This window comes from Sceloporus undulatus, chromosome 9 (assembly GCF_019175285.1).
Source record: "Sceloporus undulatus isolate JIND9_A2432 ecotype Alabama chromosome 9, SceUnd_v1.1, whole genome shotgun sequence".
In the NCBI taxonomy this organism is placed as follows: domain Eukaryota; kingdom Metazoa; phylum Chordata; class Lepidosauria; order Squamata; family Phrynosomatidae; genus Sceloporus; species Sceloporus undulatus.
In genome coordinates, this window is record NC_056530.1 from 35,545,256 (window position 1) to 35,570,981 (window position 25,726).

Genomic DNA, 25,726 nt, shown 5'->3' on the forward strand with positions numbered 1-25,726 from the left:
AGCTCTAGCATCACAATAAGCTACATTTCCCAGAATTCCCTAACATTGAACCAGGGTCTCAAACTGGGTTATTTATGCCTCAGGTCTTTAATAATTATTATTATAATAATAATAATCTGATTATTCACGGGTTTTTATTAATATGTCCTCTCTAGGAATCTGTAGGTCCTGGCAGATATTGACCACAAAGTTGCGCTGGAGGACCTAGAGATTCCTAGAGAGGCATCCTCAGGTAAAAACAGTGGGACAAGTGTACAAGACACATCCTCTCGGTTCAGGTTTTATAACGAAAGGGGCGTGGCTTAAAAAGAGCCCGCCCTCTTTCGGATCATACTATTTTCCTTTTAACAGTGATTCAGCGGCCTTTCCCTCCTTCCGGCCCTCCCTCCTGGACGCTTCGCTGAACTCCCCTCTTCTCCTGTCCCAATGGTACCGCCCGCGTTGCAGGAAGCGGGGCCCTGCGAGACGCCGGGCGAGACCATTATCGCGGACGGGGGTGTTTTTCTCTTGGCTCTGAATCTGCGTCCTTCAAAATGGCCCGCCGCGCGCCGAAGCTGGTGCTGCTCTTCAGCGGGAAGAGGAAGTCCGGGAAGGACTTCGTGGCCGAGGAGATCCAGAGCCGGTTCGTACCGAGAGGAGGAAGGGGTTTTGCGGGGAGGCTGCTTTCGCAAGATCTCCATAGTACACGTGTCCCGACTCCCGTGTCTGGTTGAACGTCTGAACCGGGCGGATGCGTGTCAGGGACCCCCGTGTCGAAGGAGGAACGACAGCCACGCTCCTCCTCGGTGGGGCTCTTGGTGCCGTTTTGAGGCACTCCCGGGCTCTTTAGACCTGCTTCCCGCATTCGCCCGTTACGCAATACACGTGACTGGAGCCATGAGCCAAGGGAGGCCTCTCCGTGTCCGTTACGTCGTGGGGGGAACGGGGGAGGCGGGCCAGTCAGAGGGGCGCCTGGGCAGCTAAGGACTCCTGACACGTGTCGCCAGCTTCCGTAACGTCATGGGAAATACACGTGTATTCCGCAGGCAGAACCTCAAGGCTGAGGGAGGGCGCTTGGGGCAGGCCTTTCACCAGAGTCCCTGCAGAATGGCCAGGAGTGCCTCTGAGCAGGCACAGAGTGCTTTAAATATCACAGAACACTTGCAAGGGGTGGCTCTGAGCATGTGCAGAATGCCTCTAACACAGAACGGAATTGCCAGGAGGAGTGCCTCTGAGCATGCGCAGAGTGACTCTTGCTCCTTCATGGCAACATTGCCAGGGGTATTTCTGAGCATGCCCAGAGTGTCTCTAGCCTCTGACCAGGAGCATCACTGATCACCCCCATAGGATGGCCAGGAGGGCCTCTGAGCACGCGCAGTGGGCCTCTGGCCCCCATAGAACAGCCAGGAGTGCCTCTGAGCACGCGCAGAGGGCCTCTGGCCCCCATACTGTTCCCAGGCTCACACAGTATATATAGACCCACTTTTTCCAGACAAGCATCCTCTGAAGATGCCCATAGCCACAGATGCTGCTTGCAAAACGTCAGGAAGAAACTCTTCTAGAACATGGCCAGAGAGCCCAAAAAACCTTAACTCTTTGTGTTTAGTCTTAAGTCTGGATGGATGAGAGAATGCAGAGGGTAAGTGCTTCCAGGACAGTTTGTACTCCTGCTTGTCCTTTTTTTATTGAGTTAAAATACAGTACAGTGGACCCTTGTTATCCACTGGAGTTTGGTTCCAAGATCCCCCATCTGTGGATAACTAAATCTGTGGATGCTCAAGTCCCATGAAATATAATGACGTAGCAAAGTTTTTTTGACCTACATTTCTAGACCAGGGGTCCCCATACTGTGCTCTTTAAGGGACTTTGGACTTCAGCTCCCAGAATCCCAGACTATTGTCTGACATGGTTGAGGCTTCTGAGAGCGGAAGTTCAAAATCTCTTAAAGGGCACAGTTTGGGGACCACTGCTCTAGACTGATACAGTACATGAGCATATACAGCACTCTGTATAGAGACTGATACACGAGCACATAAAGACCTCTGAGCCAGTGTGGCGTAGTGGTTTGAGTGATGGACTCCGACTCTGGAAACTCACTGGGTGACTTTGGGCGAGTCACACTCTCTCAGCCTCGGGAAGGCAATGGCAAACCCCCTACGAACAAATCTTGCTAAGAAAATGGTGAAAGGTCTGGAAACCATGCCCATGGTAGGTTCACCTTAGGGTTGCTTTAGGCTGGAAATGTCTTGAAGGCACACAACAAACAACAACAGCAGCAAGGGGGTCCTAGGTATAAAAAAGTTGGCCTAGGACAGTGGCTGCCTCCCTTACAGACTGTTTTCTTCTTTCTACTCACAGGCTGGGTCCCGATGTTTGCACTATCCTCCGTTTGTCAGGGCCTCTTAAAGAGCAATATGCCAAGGTAGGTTGTGCCCGCATCTTTCTTGTTTGCGTCCATTACTTTGACAGGTAAGTACTCACTTATGGGGTGTCGCACCAAGCATGGCTCTGTAAAGTCGAAGGCTTTCATGGCCAGCATCCATGCCAGCCACAGATGCTGGCGAAACGTCAGAAAGAAACTCTGCTAGAACATGGCCACATAGCCCAAAAAACCCACAAAAAACTAAGCATGGCTCTGTTTCAGCATTCGGTTCTCAAGCCATAAAATATTGAGATTCTCACAAACTGGGCCTGAAAGCTTTCAGGGCCAAAATACGTTGCAGAAATAATCCAGTTTGGCACCACTTTAATGACATGACTCAAATGTTATGGGATTTGGGGGATTGTAGTTTGTTGTCGCGGTAGAACTCTCTGACAGGGAAATGTCTGGCAAAGCTACAATTCCCAGAATTCCACAGCACTGAGCCATGGCATTTAAAGTAGATTATTTCTGTAGTGCTGTTGTAGCCTTGGAAACTAACATCATAGATAAAATATATCCTCTCTGCCTACTATTCATCAGCACCTTTGGGCTGTCTGGAGATGGCTATATTAGAACAAACAGTATGTGAATTTCAGCCTTTGGATGTTTACAACAAGTAGTCTGTGATTTAATCTAAGGTTAATCTAAGGATCTTGATTAGTACTTGTAAATCGGGGATTAACACTTGTAAATCTTCCAGGAAGTTTCCCTTCTTATCTGCATGTTAAATATAAGACAAAGACAGGGGTGTGAGGAGGAAAGAGTCACCAGTTGCCTATCTGTGTCTCCTATTTCCAAGTGATGGAGATTTCAGGGCTCATGAGTCCAGTTTGGGAATAGGGAATTTATAAACTAAGAGTGAGGATTTCCTGTTTTTATTATTTTCATCACACTCTCATAGGGTTAGATTTGTTCAGAGGGCAGTTTACCATCGCCTTCCTCGGACGATCAGAGAGTATGGCTTGTCCAAGGTTGCACAGTGGGTTTCAGGGCCGAGCAGGGATCCGAACCCCGGTCTCCAGAATGTAATCCAGCTCTCAAACCACACTGGCTTTGTGTGTGTGTCCTACATTAGTCCAACATGTTTCAGCATACATTTTATTCAAAACAACTTGCATGTGTGAAGTAAAACAACGAGAGCTGCAGCCGCACTGTACATATAATCTAGTTTGGCACCAATTTAACTGCCCTGGCTCAATGTTTTGGATTCTGGAAACTGTGAGACATTTAGCCTTCTCTGTCAGAGAGCTCTGGTGCCACAACAAACTACAGTTCCCCAAATTCCATAGCATTGCGCCTTGGCAGTTAAAGTATCACACTGGATCATTTCTGTAGTGCAGATGCAGCCTTGGTCAGGAAAGCCTTGCAAAAATAAATGAAAACATTTGAAACCTTCTAGAGAGCTCTTCTAAAATGCATCCAGGAATGAACATTATTATTATTAAAATCATTACCTTTCATTTTTCTTATGATTTCCATTTTGCTGGCCAGATGTACAGATTTATTTATTTATGTTAACATGCTACGGATGGCTGGTTAGGCAGCATTATCCGCTCTTTTCTGTCGCTGTTCACGCCTGCTCAATAAGGAATTCTGGAGGCAGCTTTTATCTGCCTTGCTGATTGTAGGCAGGCATACACAGCTACAATAGATTTGGCTAGATTAGAATCCTGCTCTTTCCCAGCTCAAGCTTACTTTTGCATACATGCCACTGCAACATGGCAAGAAAGTATTTGGTTCTCCAGCCCTCCTTCACCCTCCTCCCAGTACTGATGCTGCTAAAAATCTCATCCAGACTGAACACAGTGAGGTAAAGGAGGGCTGGATGTGGTTTATCAGATCTTACAGGTGCAGCTTGGGAGTTCATGGCTTCCATGACAGCCATGGGCCTGTCCCAATTAGCCTTAGGTCCAACACATTGTGCAGGTAATACACTTTAGTATGGATCAGGAACAGCTGTGGGCAGAGGTAATTCAGACCTCTGCTCTGTCATGGATGGATCATTTCCTAGTCAAAGTGGAAGGCTACCACCCATATCCCCCTCGGGGATGGACGACCTATTAGAATGGTCTGCCCTCAAAGGCTGATGGAACCCAAAAGGTTCCAAGAAGCCTTAGAGGGTTTTATGGTTGGGAATGACGGCGATTCTGTTGATGCCCTGGTTGATACCTGGACCTCACCAGGCCTATAGACAGTATTGCTGCCAAGCGCCCATTCCGGCCTACTTTAAATTTAAAACCTTGGTATACGGAAGATCTTCGACAAATGAAGAGGGCCGCGCAACGACTAGAGCGCCACTGGTGGAAACATCAGCTTTTAACTGACAAGACACTCCATGAACCTATTGAAGTCGTATGGACTGGCAATTGATGCAGCAAAGAATTTTTTCTATGCTGCACGAATCTTGTCCAGCAGAGCTGTTCAGGGTGGTTAAAGAGCTAACCCAACTGCTTTCCACCCTGAACCCGTCACTAAAACCATCTAGAGCCTGCTGTGACACTTTTAATTACTTCTTTGCGGATAAAATCTTTCAGATAAAGGCTGATCTGGACGCGGACATTGTAACAGAATCAGTAAGAGAGGTGTCCAGTGACTCCGCAGACTCAGTTATACTGGATCATTTTGAGTTTGTAAATACCGATGAAGTGGAAAAACTTCTTAGAAGTGTAAAGAGGACAACATGCTCTCTCGATCCTTGCCCATTCTGGTTGACTGTTCAGGGGGTGGTGGTGATGAAAACTTTGTTACACCTCATAATTAACACATCCCTTAAAGAGGGAACATTTCCATCAGAATTGAAACAAGCAATAGCTGAACCGCTATTAAAAAAAACCCTCTTTAGATCCCCTGATAAATAACTACAGACTGGTCTCCCTGTTACCATTTTTGGGCAAAGTGATCGAGAGGGCAGTTGGAGTTAAGCTGTTTTGGATGAAACTGATTATCTGGATCCATTTCAAACCAGCTTTAGGACAGGATACGGTGTTGAGACAGCCATGGTCGCCTTAGTCAGTGACCTCCGTCTGGGCATCGATGAGGGAAGTGTGACCTTGTTGGTGCTCTTGGACATCTCAGCATCTTTCAATACCATCAACCATGGTATCCTTCTGGAACGCCTGAGGGAGTTAGGTATCGGGGGCACTGCGCTCCAGTGGTTCTGGTCCTACCTCTCAGACAGATTCCAGATGGTGAAGCTGGGGGACTCATGCTCTTCTAAGAGAGAGCTGACATCTGGCGTCCCTCAGGGTGCCATTCTGTCTCCCATGCTGTTTATCATTTACATGAAACTGCTGGGAGAGATCATCCGGAGACGTGGGGCTCTATTTCTATTTCTCTATGTCTCCGACTGCTGCAGTGACTAAGGATGGCATCTCTTCTCTGGACGCCTGTCTTGAGTTGGTAATGGGCTGGATGAGGGAAAACAATCTCAAGCTGAATGCAGAGAAAACGGAGGTACTCGCGATAGGTTCCTCAAGTCCAGGGATGGAGATTTGTCAATTAGTCCTGGATGGGGTCACATGTCCCCTAAAGGACGAAGTTCGCAGTTTGGGGATTCTTCTGCATCCATCTCTACACTTATCATCTCAAGTAGATGTGATTAGTTAGTTAGTTAGTTAGTTATGGTATTTATACCCCGCCCTTCAGCCCTAATGGTTATCAGAGCGGCTTACAATTATTATTTTAATTAGACGGTCCCCTGTCCTCAGGCTTACAATCTAGAGTCAGACCTTACACCTAAGTCAGACCACATAACACCAGTTCTAAAATCTCTTCACTGGCTGCTGATTAGTTTCCGGGCACAGTATAAAGTGTTGGTTATTAACTTTAAAAGCTTGGGCCCGAGTTACTTGAAGGAACGCCTCTCCCTACACAATCCGCCCCGCACTCTCAGAACAACTGGGAAGAATCTATTGGATTATCCAAAGACCAGACTAAGGTCTACTTCTCACAGGGCATTTACTGCTATGGCTCCCAAATTGTGGAATGGCTTGCCGGAGGAGATCCATCTTATTACCACTTTGGATGCCTTCAAGAAGGCACTCAAGATCTCTTCCGGCGAGCCTATCCCCCAGATCTGCTGTAACAGCTTTAAGATGACACTTCATTTGGAGCATGTATGGGAAATTAGATGCCGATATTGTACCTGTATAGGTTTTTTGATGTGTTTTTAAGATTTTATATCATGAGAATGTATTTTAACTAACTGTAATTTTAAAATTGTGCTGTACTCCCGCCTCGATCCGCAGGGAGAGGTGGGATATATATATTATATATATTATTATTATTTATAAAAAGGAGCTTCTTTGTGAGAGGCTTTGTTAACTGGGATATGCCTTTATATCCTTCTGTTAGTTTTGGGTTTAAGAAGTGATCACTTTTGTTGCAGGCGTGATAATCCAGTTTTACTTGTGCTTGTAGGAGCATGGCCTGGACTTCCAGCGTCTTTTGGATGCCAGCGACTACAAAGAGATGTATCGACAGGACATGATCTGCTGGGGAGAAGAAAGGCGCCAGACTGACCCCGGTTTCTTCTGCCGCATTGTGGTTGAGGGTGCCACCCAGCCCATTTGGGTAAGGCTGGGTGACAGGGTTAGTTATACTGGGATAATGCTCAAATTGAGCTCATCTCAACAGTGTGTCCAGAGGAGAGGGACCAAAATGGTGAAAGGTCTGGAAACCATGCCCTATGAGGAGTGACTTAGGGAGCTGGGTATGTTTAGCCTGAGAAAGAGAAGCTGAAGAGGTGATACGATAGGTCTGTTTAAATATCTGAATGAGTGTCATATGGAGCAAGCTTGTTTTCTGCTGCTCCAGAGAATCGGGCATGGAACAATTGATGCAAACTACAGGAAAAGAGATTCTACCTAAACATTAGGAAGAACTTCCTGACAATAAGAGCTGTTTGACATTGGAATAATATGGTGCCTCAGAGGGTGGTGGAGTCTCCTTCTTTGGAGTTCTTTAAACAGAGGCTGGATGGCCATCTGTTGGAGGTGCTTTGATTGTGAGTTCCTGCATGGCAGAAGGGGGTTTGACTGTATGGCCCCTGAGGTCTCTTCCAACTCTGTGATTCTTTGGTTCCCCTGACTTGAACTTCCATGTCTTCTTTTGTTTTGCTATTCAGTTAGTTAGCGATACAAGGCGCGTCTCGGATGTGGAATGGTTTCGGGATGTCTACGGAGACTTAGTGCAGTTGGTGCGCGTCATAGCCACAGAAGAGACCCGGAAGAGACGGGATTGGGTATTCGTTGTAGGTGAGTGACCCAGCAGCAGAGCAGAGACCTGCGGAATAATAATAATAATAATAATAATAATAATAATAATAATAATAATATTTTATTTCTATACCGCTATTCCAGCGATCACAGCGGTGTACATCAAAGAGTAAGACAATTGAAACATTAGCATGAAATAATACAAAGTTAATAATTAAGAACAGTAAAAAAAAATGCTTTCTGTTCTTGGCAAGGGCAGGGCCTGCTCTCTGGAGCAGAATCTGGAAATGTGTGAAGTGTTCAAAACAACCATACAAGTTACTATAGTCCACCCTTGGCTTACGCACGGGATCCGTTCTGGACCCCCCACGTAAGTCAAATACTGTGCATGCTCAAGCCCCATTCAAGTGAATGGGGCTTGTGCATGCGGCGGTGCGGCGGGTGCATGCCCCATTCATCCAAATGGGATGTGCCACCCTTTGCGTCCCACGCATTCCTGTGCAGCTTTCAGCATAGCCTGCGTATGATGCGGGCACACTGTATAACCCGTGAAGAGGAAGAAAAGTGATGGCTGATGTTCTTTTATATTATTTACTTTTACTAATGAACAGTGGGAGCTGTTTGACAGTGGAACAGACTCCCTTGGAGTGTGGTGGTGTCTCCTTCTTTGAAGGTCTTTAAACAGAGGCTGGATGGGGGTGCTTTAATTGTGTATTCATGCATGGCAGGGTGTTGGATTCAATGGTCCTCTTCCAACTCTTTCAGTCTATGAAAATACCTACACATTTTAGTTGCTGCTTCTTACTGCCAGCAATTGAGTCCTTAGAGAAGCATTTAATTGTGCTATAATGTGGGGAGAAGGAGCATAACCATGTGGGAAATGCCCTGGGGGCAAAGTTTGACCACAGGGTCCAGGTTTCCCACCCTTGCCATAGATCTTTTGAAACAAGGTTTCAGTTGGTAGATTTTCTAGTAAAAGCCTTATTGGGGCAGAGATTGTTTGTGAGAACAGCTCCTGCAGGGATAATATCTGCAGACACCTGAGCAAGATAAACCAGTGGTTTGAGTCAGTATAAGGCAGCTTTCTTCACTCTGCCTGGAGGGACATGTCATACTGTATAAGGGACTCTGGGCATGTGCCATAGGAAAACTTGTACAGTATATCACTCTTTAGAACAAGGGTGGTCAAAGTGAGGGACATGGGCTGCATGCAGCCCCTGGACCCTACTTTTGTGACTCCCAACACACACACACCCAACACCCTAAGATACCTTTTAAAATTTGGCACAATTTTCAGGCAATTTTTGTCCCAAAAGTACTCATAGCCCCTCCCCCAGTGTATAAAATCAGTTGAATCTAACTCAGTCCTACAATCCTTCCACGATCTGTGTTGTTTGCCTTCAAGCCATTTCCAGTTTGCAACCCTAAGGTGAACCTATCACTACTTTTCTGGAGCTGAGAGTGTGTTATTTCAAAGTCACTCACTGGGTTTCCATGGCCATGTGGGGGAATCCTGGCCTGGTATCCAAAGTTGTAGTCGGATGCTCAGACTACTAGTCCATGCTGGCTCCCACAGAATCCATACTATTCCCTATTATCTCTTATTTTCCTCTGCAGTCCCTCTCAAATGGTGACAGGAAATAGCACAATTTCATTTCTTGTCACCATTTTGAGAGAGACTACAACAGAAAACAGGTATTGGGGGTGGCGGGGGGGGGGGGGGGGGTGCAGTCCACAGCAGGGTCTGAAGGAAAAATTGGCCCTTATCAGCTCTCATGTAGTTGCCCACTCTTGCCATTGAAAGAATGTCTAAGTTTCAAGTCCTTGTGGAGGACTTGTAGCCACTTCTTTGCAAGAGAGCAGTGAAACTCTGCAAGCCCATTAGCCAAATGCTTCACTGCTCACAGCCCCATATATCCGAATTTCATAGAATTATAGGCTCAGAGCCACCATTCCTTAGGTCAGAGTGCCAAAATGTTTCAGATCTCCTTGTTTCCCTGTCCCTTTTAATCTTAGCTGTATTCTTCACAGTTATCTTGGGACAGGAATGAATATTCCCACGAACATTATATTGATGTAAGCTGTCTCCTGCAGTAATACAATGCCTATGGGGGTTTTTTGGTCTTGGGTGGGAAGTTAAGACTTAGCTTTAAAAAGAACTGTTTTTGTGGAAAGGTGCTTAGGATTGGTTTGTTGATTTTCAGCTGATATGAGTTGATTTTATATTTTTGCATTTTTAGTTCTCCTTGAGAATATTTGCCTTGCAGCTGTAAATCTTCACTTACTTCGTTTTCTCTTGCAAATACAAATGATTTCAACATGTCTTTCCCCCAGTGGGAAAGATTATGTGAGCTTTTATGTGTTTTGCTATAACCCATTTATGGTTTGAAGCTTGTTGACATAAAAAAGAGTTTCCTGTAAAACCTTGGTCTTTGTGCTGCCTTTGCTATTTGCTGGGCAAAACTGTTGGCTTTTGGACAGACAACTATGCAAATATATTTTACCCAGAGCACAATTTTCTGTTTGGGAACATTATGATTTTGCTCATGAATGAAATTTTTCAAAGAGTCCCCAAATAGGAAAACCTCATGGTGGTTGACTGTTTCTTTTTTCTGCAAGGGAATGTTGCATATTAACATACCCTTTGTCTTGACAAGAGAATTGGGGAATGTTCTTCGCTTCTTTTATCAAGCAACTTGCTTCTAACCCTCCAGGAATCGACGATGCGGAATCCGAATGCGGCTTGGACCAAGGCGTGCACTTTGATTGGGTCATCACCAACAATGGAGACCAGCTCTCCCTAGAGGCCCAACTGGAGAAGCTGGTCCAGTTTGCTGAAAGCAAACTGTAGCAATACTGGGACCCGGCATCTACCATTTCCCCCCTTCCCCATTCCTTTGGGGGTCTGGACTGAAACACCAAAGATTGAATCTGGAGGAGGCCAAGAGGTAATGTTGTGGCTGCTGGGCTGGATTTGGAAGCCTCTCAGGAAAAGTGTAATTGAGCCTGTCGTTATTTCAGGGCTGTGGGGTTGACGATTCCATTCCAGGGAATGCCATGATCCAGTGCCAGTTTTTCCCTTCCCACAATTCCATTCCAGAGGGGACGGTTGTATCCGCCCTCACCCTGCTACCCACTTGTGTTACGTGTACCTTTGGAAGGGATTTTCCATCAAGTCCTTATGGGACAGTGGCATCACTTCTGTTCAGCATTGGGAACAACTGTGCGAGGAAGATAGGAGTCTTTGTTTTCCCGTTCTATTTCGGGTCTTGGTCCCCACCCCACCTCTTTCTGCTCCGGACTGTTCTGTGGTTGCCATTCAGATTTTTACAGCTTCTTGTCACCAGAGGGCAGGATGACCTCAGTGGTAATGCTTCACAGCTCTTGCTTCCTAATATATCTTATCTTCTGATTGCACCTAGCATTGGGCCTGCAGCTTGTCTTCTACTGCAGGAAGCATCCACCCTGTTCTGACTCTCTGAAGAGCCCCAATCTGGGTGAGAAACGCATGCTATTTGGGGTGCGTGTGGCGTATCCTAGCCTTGCTTGTCACTCCATCTGAATTTGGGCTGGTTTTTCTTTTCTCTGAAGGGAACGTTTCAAAACCTACTTTATCCTTCTCTGTTATGAACCCACTGACTATTTTCTTAAGTTGTTGGTGGTGGGAAATCGTTGTGCCTTATTCTTAAGAGCTATCCATATATGATCTGGCCCCATTCTTCTTTCCTGCTCTGCTTTCTGGAAATCGTTGCTGAACCAATAGTTTGGATTTAAGACCACCAACTTTTTTTTACCTGATTAAGGCTCCTGGGTCATTCCCTGGCTCTGCAGTGAGGTAGAGGAGGGACATATTCAGCAGCTGTGGTAAGCTGCTGGGGAGTTGAACACACAGTTTTTCTCCCTGGAGCTCTACTGTTATGAAATATCCCTTGGTGGCATATTTGGCAATCTCAGAAAGGCATAGGAGGTTCAGTGACAAAGCAGAGCTATCAGCTTCAACAAAATGGAGTCTAAACAAGACATTCCAAGGCCAGTATTGGTGGATGAAGGAAGCCAGAAATATGGTTAAACCATAGTGTGGGAAAGTTGGATTTTTTGGACTATTAGTTTGAATTGCACCCATGTGTACGTCATGTTTGGCGGGGTGGTGGCAAGGGGGTGAAGGGTGGTAGATGCTGACTATCACACTGCAGTCCTCACCCACTCACTTACAGGGTGTCCAACATTTTCTCAAGAATGTCTCCATAGAGGGTCAGGCTCCATCTCTGATTCCTTCTTGTCTGCCTTTCTGCCTGCCCTACACAACAGTTTCTGAAGCCCTCGGAATGTCTGCGGCTGTGTAATGCCCTGCTAATGCCACTTGCTGCTCAACCCAGTGCCCTCCTCTTCCCTCTTTCCATTGGAAGAGACTCAGATTGTTGTGCTCACAATAAAGCTTTCTATTGTTTACAGCTCTTGTCTGTCTGTGTGTATTTCTCTCTGGTTCTTGGTATTGTCCCGTTTATGCCCAAGGCTGGAAAGAATAGGTATACAGGAGATTTGAAAGGTTAACATTTAGATGTTGACAAAATGGTAAAAGGTTAGACAGTGGTATTGTTAGCTGGATTTGTAACTGATTCAAAGACCAAAACCACAGAGTAATTGCCAATAGTTTCTCTTGATCCTGCACCTGGGGTGCTTTAGGGCTATTCCCTGAACTTGGTATTGTACAACATTTTTATAAATGACTGGAATGGTAGAATAGGGGGCATGCTTATCCAATTTGCAGATGGCAGCAAATTAGGAAGGGTAGCTAAGGCGGGTTACAGACCACCTGTTTGGGGCGGCCTGCACCCGCGCCCTTTCCCCGGTGTATTGGGGCCTCAGCTGCCAGAACGGCAGCCTCCAAGGCCCCGATCCGCTGCTTTTCAGGCCGCTTCCCCGCAGCCTGGAAAGCGGGGTCCTTGGAGCATCAAGCTCCAAGGACACCCGGCAGTGACGGGGAGGAGAAGAAAGGGGCCGCTTGGCCCCTTTCTCCTTTGCGTCGCTGGCTCAGCCATCTAAAGGCTGCGCCCAGCGACAAAACGGCAAAAGGAGCTCCGTTTTGGAGCTCCTTCTGCGGCCGGGGAAAGGGCGCACTGCGCCCTGGCGCGGCGTGACGATGTCACGTCCACCCCGCCCCGTATAGAGCCACCATTTTGTACGGACTCGGTCCGTAAATAGGAAATCAGAAAAAAATATTGTAAAAGAATAGGGGAAGATAAAAAAACAGAGTAAAGAAAAATAGAAACATTAGACAAATACACTATATAGAGATTAACAGAGATCTTATAACTTAATAACACTTAACTTATTTTTTTATCATTTATTATTTTATTATTTATTTTTATTATTAGTTATTATTATTAAGCGTGATAAATGCTGGAGTTATCTTTGCGATGACAACAGACAGAAGTAGACATTATATACAGGTATCAACTGTATGATCAAATGTATTTGCAGGAAGTACAAATGGAATAGAAAATAAGTTGCAATATATAATTAGATGTGGATATTTTATACAAAGCAATATTAAAGTCGATGTTAGAGGTGATTCTTTTTGTGATGTTAGACTACTCTTCTTTAGTAATGATTGGTGACATGCAATATAATGCAAAGTAAGTGGTATAAAAATAATAATTAAAAACAGGAAAGAAAAGAGATTCCACCTCCACATTAGGAGGAACTTTGTGAGAGTAAAAGCTCTGGCAGGGAAAGACTTTCCCTTGGAGTGCAGTGGAGTCTCCTTCCTTGGAGGTCTTTAAGCAGAGGCTGGATGGCCATCTGTCAATGGGGATGCTTTGACTGTGAGTTCCTGCATGGCAGAATGGCACTGGGCTGGATGGTCCTTGAAGTATCTTCCAACTCTGATTCTATGATTTGTGAGTGAGTAATAATGGAATCTGCTTCTTAGGCCCCATACAGACCGGCCCAAAATTAAAAGCTGCTTTGGGTCACTTTGGAGGTAGTTGTTTAAATGATGCACGTGCCTAAGGAGTCTTGACGTTGCCACCAACGCTATCTCTCCTCTGATCCCTTAGGCTGAAGTGTGGCTTTGGTGTGCAGATTCTAGACTCTTACGGACGCCATGCATCATTTAAATAGCATCCTTCCAAAGTGACCTGAAAGCAGCTTTCTTTTGTCTTGGCTGTCGTATGGGGCCTTACTGCCCACTGTTTACCTGATCCCCATTGCCTAGTCTCAGCGGTGCAGTCACCCTCTTACTGGCCAGCCGCTTGTGGTGGTGTCGTTTAGCCACCGATCACTGCAAAAATTCAGTGTTTTGCGCTGCACCTTCACAATTCCTCAGTCAGCGCATGTTGGCTGTGGCAGTCTGGAAGCTGCAGCTCAAAAAGCAATCTTTCTGCATCCTGCAATGCCACACTCCATCAAAAAAAGCGTGACCATCTTGTGGACAAATCCTTAACCTGTGCATTATTCCACATGTTTAATAAATAAATGTTTTAAATTTATTGGTAACTTATTTTTGTTATTGATAGACGCCTTTGCTCCTTTTGATGGCGATGGCACAGAGTCCCTCCAGGTCCTGCTGTGGGCATCCCAGCATCAGTGTCTTGCCGAGTGCATTTCCATGCTGTGCTTAATAGTTTTCTGCAGACTGGGAGATTATCCATCCCCTGAGTAGAAGAGCTCTGACTCTTTTTAATACTCTCTTGGCAGCAGCCCGCCTGATGGTTGGATTTTGTAAGTGTAAGAGAGATGGATGATACTGTATGGAGGGCACTGGGGGCAGGATTGTTGCTGCTGCTGCTTCTGTTAAATTTTACTTCTAGCATAGCTTTTTTGCAGCCCTGGGACTCAAGTAGCTTACAAAAATGAAGAGAGATGCTATTAAATGCTATCATCAATAAAACAGGCAACAAGTCAAAATATAATTAAACTGTCCATAAAATTAAAAAGAATAGTGCATTTTGCCCTACTGTGAGGCAGAGGGAGATGGGCCGCCTCAGGCGCCAATGTTTGTTGTAAAGAGGTAACAAATGGCTTTGTAGTTTAATTTGATTTAATTTAATGCTTCTTTACTGGCAGGGAGGGGAGATATTGGTGTAACTATAGGGGAACAACAGATGTGGGCAGGACCCCTGAAATTATTTCCCCCCCCCTCAGTCTGTAGATTTCTAGCACCGCAGAGAGGGAGATGCTAAAATTCATTCATACCTCAAATGCTTACATTTGGTATGTTTGCATTCCTTTGGTCGCTTGGCCTGTCCCTTTTCTTTGGACACCGAAACTGTATTTCAATATGCCCAAATGCAGCTTTAAGAACTTACTGCAATGCTAGAAATTTGGGGACTGAAGGAAACATATAATTTGGTAGAGCAGAATTTTCCAAACAACTCATCAAACAGTTGAATCAAGAGGTGAACTGCTATTACTCTAAATATGAACCTTGTTCCATAAGATCTACAAAGGTTTCTGCTAGCAGCTAGTAAGACCAAAGGCCAAGAAGTAGAAGTGGTCATATAGGGCTTATCATTAAGGGCTTGTTGTCTATTGTTCTTCTGTGTCTTCAAGCCATTTTGGACTCATGGCAACCCAGAGGCAAATCTATCCTGGGGTTTTCTTGGCAAGGGTTGTTCAGAGGAGTTTGCCATTGCTTTCCCCCGAGGCTGAGAGAGTGTGACTTGCCCAAGGGCACCCAGTGGATTTTATGGCTGAGCTTGGAATCAAACCCTGGCCTCCAGAGTTGTAGTCCAACACTTAAACCTATCTATCTTGGTGAAAAACACTGCACTCACTCTTTCCAGGGAGGAGCTGTGTTTTTCTGCCCTTACTCCAACTTTGCTCTGAATCAAGCAAATTCAGAGTAAACCTGGTGTTTCCCAGAAACCCTGGAGTGAGCTTGGTTTCTTTTGGCATGTCGATAGCTGGATCAGGTCCTGTTCAGCCCACTTCTGCTGAGGACAGAAATGGGCATCCAGGTTCTGTGATGATCACATCTCCGGGCATCTGTTTCTGACTTCATCAGAAGCAGCAATGTGCCAGGCAGGCTTTACATGGAGCTTCTTCCAGTGAAGATGCAGCCATGGCAGCTCCAAAAATGGAATGGGCCAACAGGAGTGATGCAGTGTCGACTCGGCTGGCCTGTGTGTGATACCACTCTATTTTGCTTTGGTCAGGCCTCACCTGGAATAATCCTGTGTCCAGTTCAGGGCCCCACAATTCAAAAAGGATGTTGAGAAACTGGAGCGTGTCCAAAGCAGGGTGACCAAAATGGTGAAGAGCCTGGAAACCATAAAGCCCTATGAGGAGAGACTTAGGGTGCTGGGTACGTTTAGACTGGAGAAGAGAAAGTTAAGAGATAATATGATCGCCCTGTTTAAATATTTGTAGGGATGTGATATTGAGGAGGGAGCAAGCTTGTTTTCTGCTGCTCCAGAGACTAGGACCCAGAGCAAAAGATTCAAGTACAGGAAAAGAGATTTCACCCAAAACATTGGGGAGAACTTTGTGACAGTAAGAACTGTTCAAGGATGGAAGACGCTCCCTCGGAAAGTGGTGGTGTCTTCTTCTTTGGAGGTCTTTAAATAGGGGCTGGATGGCCATCTGTTGGGGGTTCTTTGGTTGTGAGTTCCTGCATGGCAGAAGGGGGTTGGACCGATGGCCCTTGGAGTCTATTTCAACTATATGTGTGTGTGTGTGGTTGCCAATTATTATTATTATTATTATTATTATTATTAACCTTTATTTATAAAGTGCTGTAAATTTACACATCATGGCTAGTCCAGGGCATAATGCTCTGGACTGGCCTCGGATTAAGTAACTGGTGTAGATATGCCCTAAAGCTATGACTGATAATGGCAATAACCCTCTTGGCAGCCAAGGGCTCCAGGCAGAACCCCTTTCTTGATCTGTGGCTCTTAATCCCTTGATTCTGCTTGGAATCCATGTTAGGAATACCCAACCCAGCTATAAACAGGTCTGCTTTAGACAACGTTAATAGAATAACCTGCTTGGAAAAGTACAATGGCATCCAAAAGCTACCAAACAGTGATACCTTTATTGGACCAACCCAAATGTTCAATGTTTTGTTCCAGAAAACATTTTGTTTCTGCCAAAGAAGGGTGTAGGTAGTCTCATATAGGATGGAGACAACCTGGGTCTCAAAGAAGGTTTTCTTTTGTGTTGCTATATGGGGTTTACATTTTATGGAGGGAGGAAAGGGAGGAAAGGCCTCTGCCTACATGGATACCTCTCTGCACCATCTTAACCGGGAACAACAATAACAACATTATTTTGTCAAAATGTCTCCATCATCATCATCATCATTTTTTAAATTTTTTTTTTCTCTTGTTTGTTTTTTTTTTTTTTTTTACACCTTTGCCTGATAAAGAGGCCAGTGGACCTTTGAAAGCTTGAATCATGCATTTGACCAATAAAGGTATTACTGATTTGTGGATTTTGGACATTATTGTACTTTGCTGTATGCCCAACATGGCTACGCTTGGATATGTCCTCTTCGAAATGCGAACCTAACAAAATGGATTCAGGAAAGTTCAGGAAAAAGAGATGGAAACAGTTTTGAAGTGGGTTACTTCCCATTTCTTTCATTTCTTTTTTTAAATTCAGATACCATTCTCCAGCAACACAAAATTCCAATCTGTTGGGGATGCTTTGATTGTGAGTCCCTGCATGGCAGAATGGCGTTGGACTAGATGGCCCTTGCAGTCTCTTCCAACTCTATGATTCTATGAGTTGTTTGCTGATATATGGAAGCACTAAGACAATATTGTCATGGGAAAGGGATCATTTGGGAAGCCCCAGATTGGCATCCCATGAAGATCAGATTCAGCTGCAGGGCCTGACATTCCCTATCCCTGGTTCAGACTACCATTGAAAGCACTAGAGTTAATTGAACAACAGTGAAGTGCACTAGGGAGCGGCATTTTTCAAAAGTCGGTTCCTTTCCTTGCTAACGCTGTTGCAGAAACAAGGACTCCCTTGGTTTGCTATTTACACAGCATCCAGCGGGTGAGGGCATGGGATGTCTAATCCAGATCAATCAATTGCAGGCTGCAAAAGATTTATTCTTGCGTAGGTGGGGTTAGAAGAAAGCTGTTAACCCAGTGGGGGAATCCAGAGATCAGCCATCTAGCATCTCCCCCAAGACCCTCCTGTCTGGTTCTGTACGAATTTACAAGCCAGTTTTGATTCCTTAGCTCCCCTAAAACTGAGCAGGAGAAATATCATAATTTTACAAGAGGCTTTAAGAAACCTTGACCCTCACACTCTCTGTAGTCATTGTGGTTATGTAAGATTCCCCCCCCCCCCAATAATCTCCTTAGCTGCCCTATTTGGCAGCAGGAGAAGGTAAACGGGTGGGGTTCGGATTATGGGCAACATCTGGACGCTGGAGCCGACCAGGCTGAACAGCGAGATCCAAACCCTGCGCATGCCCATCGCTTGTGGCAGCCAAGGCACGGCTACCACAAGGAGCCAGGGAAGCCTTCTTAAGATTATTTTTACGACTAGTTTCCACAATTCATTGACAAGTTCAGCCTGAAAAAGAGAAGGTTAAGAGGTGATATGATAAGAGGCTGGATAGCCATCTTCAGGGATGCTTTGATTGGGAGTTCCTGCATGGAAAGGGGTTGGACTGGATCCTTGAGGTCTCTTCCAACTCTGATTCTATGATAGCCCTGTTTAAATATTTGAAGGGATGTCACATTGAGGAGGGAGCAAGCTTGTTTTCTGCTGCTTTAGAGAACAGAACACAATGGAGCATTGGATGCAAGCTAAAGGAAAAGAGATTCCAGCTCAACATTAGGAGGAACAACCTGACAGTATGGGCTGTTTGACAGTGGAATATACTCCCTCAGAGTGTAGTGGAATCTCCCTCCTTGAAGATCTTTAAACAGAGGCTGGATGGCCATCTCTCAGGGATGCTTTGATTGAGAGTTCCCGCATGGCAGAATGGGGTTGGACTGGGTGGCCCTTGCGGTCTCTTCCAATGCTATGATTCTATGAATAGTCTGATCCATAGAAAAAGAAAACAATCCTATACATTAAAGATATTCTGGTGAACAGTGATATCTGCAATCTGGCATAGTCGTTTGAGTGTTGGAATGTGACTTGAGACCAGGGTTTGAATCCCCACTCAGCCATGGAAACCCAGTGGGTGACCTTTGGCAAAGCACACTCTCTCAGCCTTAGGGGTCAGCAATGGCAAACCTCCTCGGAACAAACCCTGCCAAGAAAAACCCATTATATAGGGTGGCTTTAAGTTAGAAACAACTTGAAGGCACACAACAACTAATAACAGCTTTGAGTTAAGGTGACCTGATGAATGAAAGGCCTCCAAAGAAGGGTTTGTTCAAGTCTTGCAAACCCAGTCTCTGGCTTCCTTGAATCAATGCATCTGTATTGCAGTCTTCCCATCTCCCCCCCCCCCCAACTGCTTTCCACTTTATCACACATTATTGAGTTTTCATATGAATCATGTCATCTTATGCTATATCCAAAATACAACAGCTACATTTCAAGCCATCTTGTCTTCTAGTGAGAATTCAAGCTTGATTTGTTCTAGGGCCCATTTATTTGTCTTTTTGGCAGTCTGTGATATCTATAGCAATCTCCTCCAGCACCACATTTACATTGATTTTTCCCCCCTGTCAATTTTTTTCACTGTCTAGCTTTCACACTATTACGCAGACATGGGAAATACTGTGGCATGGATGATTCTGGGGTTTTTTAAATATTTAATAATATATCTTTACGCTTGACATCATGGTTAGTATATACAAATCTAGGTGCATAGTTAATCAAGCAAGTCACAAAGTTCTCATCAACTTATTTCTCCTGAAAGGCCAGTGAGGTTTTCTGCTGCTCCAGAGACTGCGACACAAACCAGTGGATTTGAAATACAGGAAAGGAGGTTGTGTGACGACACACTCTGATGGTGTAGTCCTCAAAAAGCAATGGAATCTCCTTATTGGAATCATAGAACCATACAGTTGGAAGAGACATCGGAGATTATCACACGGGAGGAATTTCTCTTAATTTCGAATGAAAAGAAAGTGGGGCCAGAACGCATTCACACGAATTCGCTAGTTCAGCGAATTTACGTGAATTCAAATTGCATTCGAACTGGCTTCCCATTGCCTGAAAATAGCTTGCCATTGCCCGAAATTGCGTTCAGATTGCCATTGGATTATACTTCCAATTTCCCTTGTCTGATAAACACCATCCAGTAGATTTCTAGTGCTGCAGAGAGGGAGACTTTAAAATACATTCTTCCATTTGCTATGTTTGCATCCCCTTCATCAGATGAACCTAAAGCCAGTCCAACCTCCTTCTACCATGCAGGAAATCTAAATCAAAGCATCCCCGACAAAAGGCCATCCAGCCTCTGTTTAAAGACCTCCAAGGAAGGAGTGTGTTCCACTGTCAAACAGCCCTTACTCTCAGGAAGTTCCTCCTAATGTTGAGCTGGAATCTCTTTTGCTGGAGCTTGCATCCATTGCTCCATTGGGTCCTGTTCTCTGGAGCAGCAGAAAACAAGCTTGCTCCCTCCTCAATATGACATCCCTTTAAATATTTAAACAGGGCTATCATATCACCCTTTAACCTTCTCTTCTCCAGGCTAAACACCCCCAGCTCCCTAAGCCTTTCCTTGTAGGGCATGGCTTTCAGACCCTTCACCATTTTAGTTGCTCTCCTTTGGACACGCTCCACTTTCTCAACATCCTTTTTAAATTGTGGTGCCCAAAACTGGACACAATATTCCAGGTGGGGCCTGACCAGAGCAGAATAAAGTGGCACTATTACTTTCCTTGATCTAGACACTATACTTTTATTGATGCAGCCTAAAATTGCATTGGCCTTTTTAGCTGCTGTATCACACTGTTGACTCAGGTTCAATTTGTGGTCTACTTGGACTCCTAGATTCCTAGATTTGGACCCAAAGGGCTTGATGTTCCCCAACACTGTCAAAAGAGTATGTTTCAGTGGTTTCATGATGGAGGGCTCAGATGAACCTAAAGCCAGCCAAGGCTTGTCTGTTATCCTTGGTTGTGCTTTTCAGAAAAATGCTCAGCTAATTGATCCTCCGATCCCAACTCTGCCAGCATAGCTTCATTGCAGACAGTGGGTGGCTGTTGCAGATTATGCTGGGATTAGGGATTACGGAGTTGGGGGGAGTGGTAAAGATCAGTGTCTTCCGCCTCTTTCCATTCTCAGTGACAATCGGAGAAAAATTGGACGTCTGTAAAGGGGAAGATCTTGTGCATTGCTAATGGAGAACAGTGGGGAAATCCTGAGAGCCCAGTATCTAGAGATTCTGCTTGCTTTCCTACTGAATTCTTTACTGAGGATTGTGGCTGGTGGTTCCCTCAAACTCCATCAGCATACACTCTGGCCCCAGGCTTGTTTGCTCCAGTGTGGAAAATAAGGCTTGAAGGAGAGGAGGAGGAGGAGGATAGCTTATTTATTGATTTATTTATTTCTGCTATCATTTATTTATATAGCGCCATCAGTGTACATAGTGCATTACATGAGCGGTTTACAGTTGTTAATGTGGTGGTTCCCTGTCCTTCCTTAGGCTTACACTCTAAAAAGACATGAAACACAAGGAAAAGGGGAAGGGAGTACAGCCACCAGACACTGGCTGCTTTTCGGTCCCTCGGAGGCCACAGCAGTAGCATTTGGAATGGAGGGTCTTGTTCCCTTGTTTAAATATTTGAAGGGATGTCATATTGCGGAGGGAGCAAGCTTGTTTTCTGCGGCTCCAGAGAACAGGACACAGAGCAATGGATGCAAACTGCAGGAAAAGAGATTCCACCTCAACATTAGGAGAAACCTCCTGAAAGTAAGAGATGTTTGAGAGTGGAGGACACTCCCTCAGAGAATGGTGGAGTCTCTTTCTTTGGAGGTCTTTAAACAGAGGCTGGATGGCCATCTGTCAGGGATGCTTTGATCCAGATTTCCTGCATGGCAGAAGGAGGTGTTGGATTAGATGGCCCTTGAGGTCTCTTCCAGCTCTATGATTCAATGATTTCCAGCATTTTAAATGGATGCAGGTGAATGCCACAAGAAAGATATTTGGGGAGCAATGGTGTCACCCCCCCCCCCTTTGGGTGTCTCCTGGTGCGTCCCATGCTCTTGAACCCTCCTTGTGACACTCCTAACTTGGAGGTCTTTAAACAGAGACTGGATGGCCATTTGTCAGGGATGCTTTGAGAGTTCCTGCATGGCAGAATTGGCTTAGACTGGATGGCCCTTAGGGTCTCTTCCAACTCTAAGATTCTATGATTCTATGGCTACAGCCATCCTAGTCTTGCCAACTCTGACTGGCAGAAGCTCTTTGAGACTCTCAGAAGGGAGCCCTTCCTAGCCGCCAGTCATCTGAGAATTTTTTTGGAATTGCGGGAAGGCCGATGCAGGATCGAAGCATACTTTTGGCTCCTCGGATAGCAAAAATGTCCCCATGTGCCTTTTCCTGCCCTCTCTGACATCCACTCCTGGTTCTGCTGGTTCTGGCATCCGTTGCCTGCTGAGTGCCAGCGAGTGGTACCTGGATTTGGTCTCCATGGCAACCCTGGCTGCCAACATCAACCTTTTGAGGAACAACGCAGGGATGTGACTGTGAGCAAACCTGTTAGGCTGTGAAGCTGGGGGCGAGCTGGGAACCATGTCCTCTCATGAAAGCAAGGGAGATTCTGCTACATCATGTGAGAGGAAAAACCAGCTCTTCCTGATGCATCATGCCTGATTCTTGGGAGGTTTCACAAGGCCAACCTTATGACCCCTTGTTTTACTCCCTCTGTTTGGGATGGAGGCATCTTGCTTGCAAATGCATGGTGCCCAAACAGATCTCTCTCTCTCTCTCTCTCTCTCTCTCTCTCTCTCTCTCTCTCTCTCTGTGTGTGTGTGTGTGTGTGTGTGTGTTCGTAGAATCATAGAGTTGGAAGAGACCAAAAAGACCATCCAGTCCAACCTTATTCTGCCATGCAGGAACTCACAATCAAAGCATCCCCGATAGATGGCCGTCCAGCCTCTGTTTAAAGACCTTGTGCTTTCAAATCATTTATGACTTAAGGTGACCCTAAGACAAACCTATCATGGGGTTTTCTTGACAAGATTTCTTCAGAGGTGGTTTGTCATTGCCTTCCACTGATATGGAGAGCTTGTGACTTGTACAAGGTTACCCAGTGGGTTTCATGGCTGGCCAACGTTTCACAGATGAAAACTGGGATGTGTGGCCAAGAAACTCCAGTATGTTGTCAAGATGTCAAAAAGTGTTACCAAGGAAGAATACGCAATCTAGGCCACAGCAGTTTGCTTTTACCTGAGCCAAATGGGAAAGGCAAGCTTCTGCCCCTTCCATCCTCTCTTCTGCCCCCAGCGTAGTCAATGGAGAGCTGACAACTAATTTTGCATTTTGAACTTGGTTTGCAGCAAGTGGGAAAGTGGAAGGAGGAAAGAGAAACGGGTACATTTTTAAAACAGCTAAAAAAGTAGGATGACGGAACATTAATTGAGGCTGTCCCTGCCAAATCGGGATACTTGGAGGGTATACATTTTGGGGCTGGATTGTCATGAGCAGAAAATTATAATCTGTGGACATGTAATTGGAGCTAGGGCCATCAGAAGACATGTTGTGGCCTAAGATGGAATAGCTAGCAAACAGTATCCCTTCCACAGTCGACCAGGAGGTGCAAAGTGCAACAAGCAAAGCAAGTTATTTCAACCCAAGAGACTGCAAATCTCTCAAAATCCTCTCTTGCTCCTTGTAGCAATTAAATAAACAGTGATAACAGCTCCATATTTAATGCTTATTAGGATTATTCTGTATTTATGGTGGCAGAATGCTGCAGTTGAGAGCCGACTTTAGCCTGAATCAAAAACATCAGGCTCCAGCTAGGACAGACCCATTGAACAAATGGGGTTTATTTAAAGATATATCTACACTGTAGAAATAATGCAGTTTGACACAGCTTTAACAGCCATGATTCCTATAAAATCCTGGGATTTCTATAATCATCGAGTTGGAAGAGGCCACAAGGGCCACCCAGTCCAACCTCCCTGCCATGCAGGAACTCACAATCAATTTGTAGTTTTCGGGAGGCACCAGCATTCTTTGGCAGAGAAGGCTAAAGACCTTGTTAAACAGTGGCCTGTTACATACTGCCAAAATAAAGCTGCTTCGGGTCTCTTTGGAGGTATGCTGTTTAAATGATGCATGCATCCTAAGAATCTGGAAGCTGCACCAAAGCTGCCCTCCAGTGCTTAGGAATGGAGTGTGGCTTTGGCGTGACCTCCGGACCCTTAGGACTCATGCATCATTTAAACAGCATACCTCCAAAGAGACCCAAAGCAGCTTTATTTTGGCAGTCTGTAACAGGCCTATATGTCTCAGGATTCCATAGGATGGAGCAACAGCACTTAAAGTAGTGTCAAACTGCTTTCATCATTACATATGGATCACTACGTACACTATGAATATGAGAGCTGGACAGTGAAGAAAGCGGATAAAAAGAAAATGAACTCATTTGAGATGTGGTGCTGAATGCGAGTTCAGTTTTGATCTGTTCCAGGATCCATTTGTTTGTCTTTTCTGCCATCCATGGTATCCTCAGCACTCTTCCAGAAGCCAAGATGATGGAATGGAGGTTGTTGTACTTTGGCCACGTTATGAGAAGGCATGAATCACTGAAAATGATAATAATGCTAGGAAAGGTGGAGGGTAGCAGCAAGAAAGGAAGACCACAAGCCAGATGGACTCATTGAGGGAGGTCATGGGCCTGAATCTACAAGAGCTAAGCAGAGCAGTGGAGGACAGGTCTTGAAGATGTTTAATCCACCAGATCCCATGAGTCAAGGTCGAATCAAGGGCAGCTAACAACAACAAAGAGGTTGCAAAAAGTTTTGTTTTACTTGAATCCAGATAGAAAACCTCTCCCCGCAAATTACTATCTGTGTCCTGACTACTAAGAGGATCCTTTCCAGTTGTTTTTTCTGCTACAGACAACTGGAGGCATGGAACTGGGGCCAAGGGACAGTTTGACCCTGGTTTTGTCTCAGGTCCAGAACGTTCATCTCGGGTACGAAGGAATGTAGCTGAGACCAACACACAAACCTCCACAGGAACATGCCGTAGCCAGCTGGATAATGCTGGCGGAGACAGACCATCTTGGGAGCAGCAATTGCGAGAGGACGGCTCTTGGTCTGACAGAACCATTGTATCCAAAGGAGAAGTCAAGAGGTTCCCGTTGGGTCTGTCAGTTTCTCCATTTCCATTATCACATTTGGCAAGCAGGACCCACGCAGAGTTTGAGAAAGTTGCTTTGTTGAGACCACAACTGTCAGAATTGTGGCTTGGCTGGAGGAATTCGTTGAGTTGTGATCCAAACAAAGCTCTCTTTCCTAGTCTTTAGACCAGACTTGCACAATTTGACAGTAGGTAAGGGCCAAAATTAAAATAGACTAAACTTCTTCGGGCTGCAAATAAGTTTTAATTAATTAATTAATTAATTAATTAATTAAAATTCCATCTTCCTCCTCCTCTGCCCAGACTTCTCCTCAGGAGAAGGCCAAGTGACAGAGGAACCTTGAGCCTTGCAAGGTGAGCATTTGCCCTTCCTCCACATGACCCTCTACAGATCTTAACAAATTAGAAAGCTGGACCAAAGCTAACAAAATGAATTTCAACACGGAGAAATGCAAGGTACTGCACTTAGGGCGGAAAAATGAAATGCACAGATATAGGATGGATGACACCTGGCTGAATGAGACTTATGTGTGTGAAAGGGATCTAGGGGTCCAAGCAGACCAAACATTGAACATGAGTCAACAGTGTGATGCGGCAGCTAAAAAGGCCAGTGCAACTTTAGGCTTTAGGGTCTAGATCAAGGGAAGTAATAGTGCCACTATATTCTGCTTTGGTCAGGCCCCACCTGGAATCCTGTGTCCAGTTCTGGGCACCACAATTTAAAAAGGACATTGAGAAACGAGTGTGTCCAAAGGAGGGGAACCAAAATGGTGAAGGGTCTGGAAACCATGAAGCCCTATGAGGAACGCCTTAGGGAGCCCCAGAGAACAGGACACAGTGGAGCAATGGATGCAAGCTCCA

At 45.3% G+C, this 25,726-nt stretch overlaps 1 protein-coding gene across 1 annotated transcript; it reads left to right on the forward strand.

Annotated features, from left to right (window-relative positions):
- The first annotated feature begins 373 nt into the window (after positions 1–373).
- Positions 374–12,068, forward strand: PMVK (phosphomevalonate kinase). Its single transcript, XM_042440855.1, has 5 exons — positions 374–622; positions 2,338–2,401; positions 6,821–6,973; positions 7,527–7,656; positions 10,332–12,068. Exons 1-5 carry the CDS (start codon positions 534–536, stop codon positions 10,466–10,468), a joined length of 573 nt encoding a protein of 190 aa, XP_042296789.1. The 5' UTR covers positions 374–533; the 3' UTR covers positions 10,469–12,068.
- Positions 12,069–25,726: the final 13,658 nt, after the last annotated feature.

What these genes read in the sequence shown, in the direction of transcription:
- PMVK (XM_042440855.1), top strand. Translation starts at nt 534, where the DNA reads ATGGCCCGCCGCGCGCCGAAGCTGGTGCTGCTCTTCAGCGGGAAGAGG. An exon ending in GTGCCACCCAGCCCATTTGG is followed by an intron (nt 6,974 to 7,526) that starts GTAAGGCTGGGT and finishes TTTGCTATTCAG; the next exon opens with TTAGTTAGCGATACAAGGCG. An exon ending in GGATTGGGTATTCGTTGTAG is followed by an intron (nt 7,657 to 10,331) that starts GTGAGTGACCCA and finishes CTAACCCTCCAG; the next exon opens with GAATCGACGATGCGGAATCC.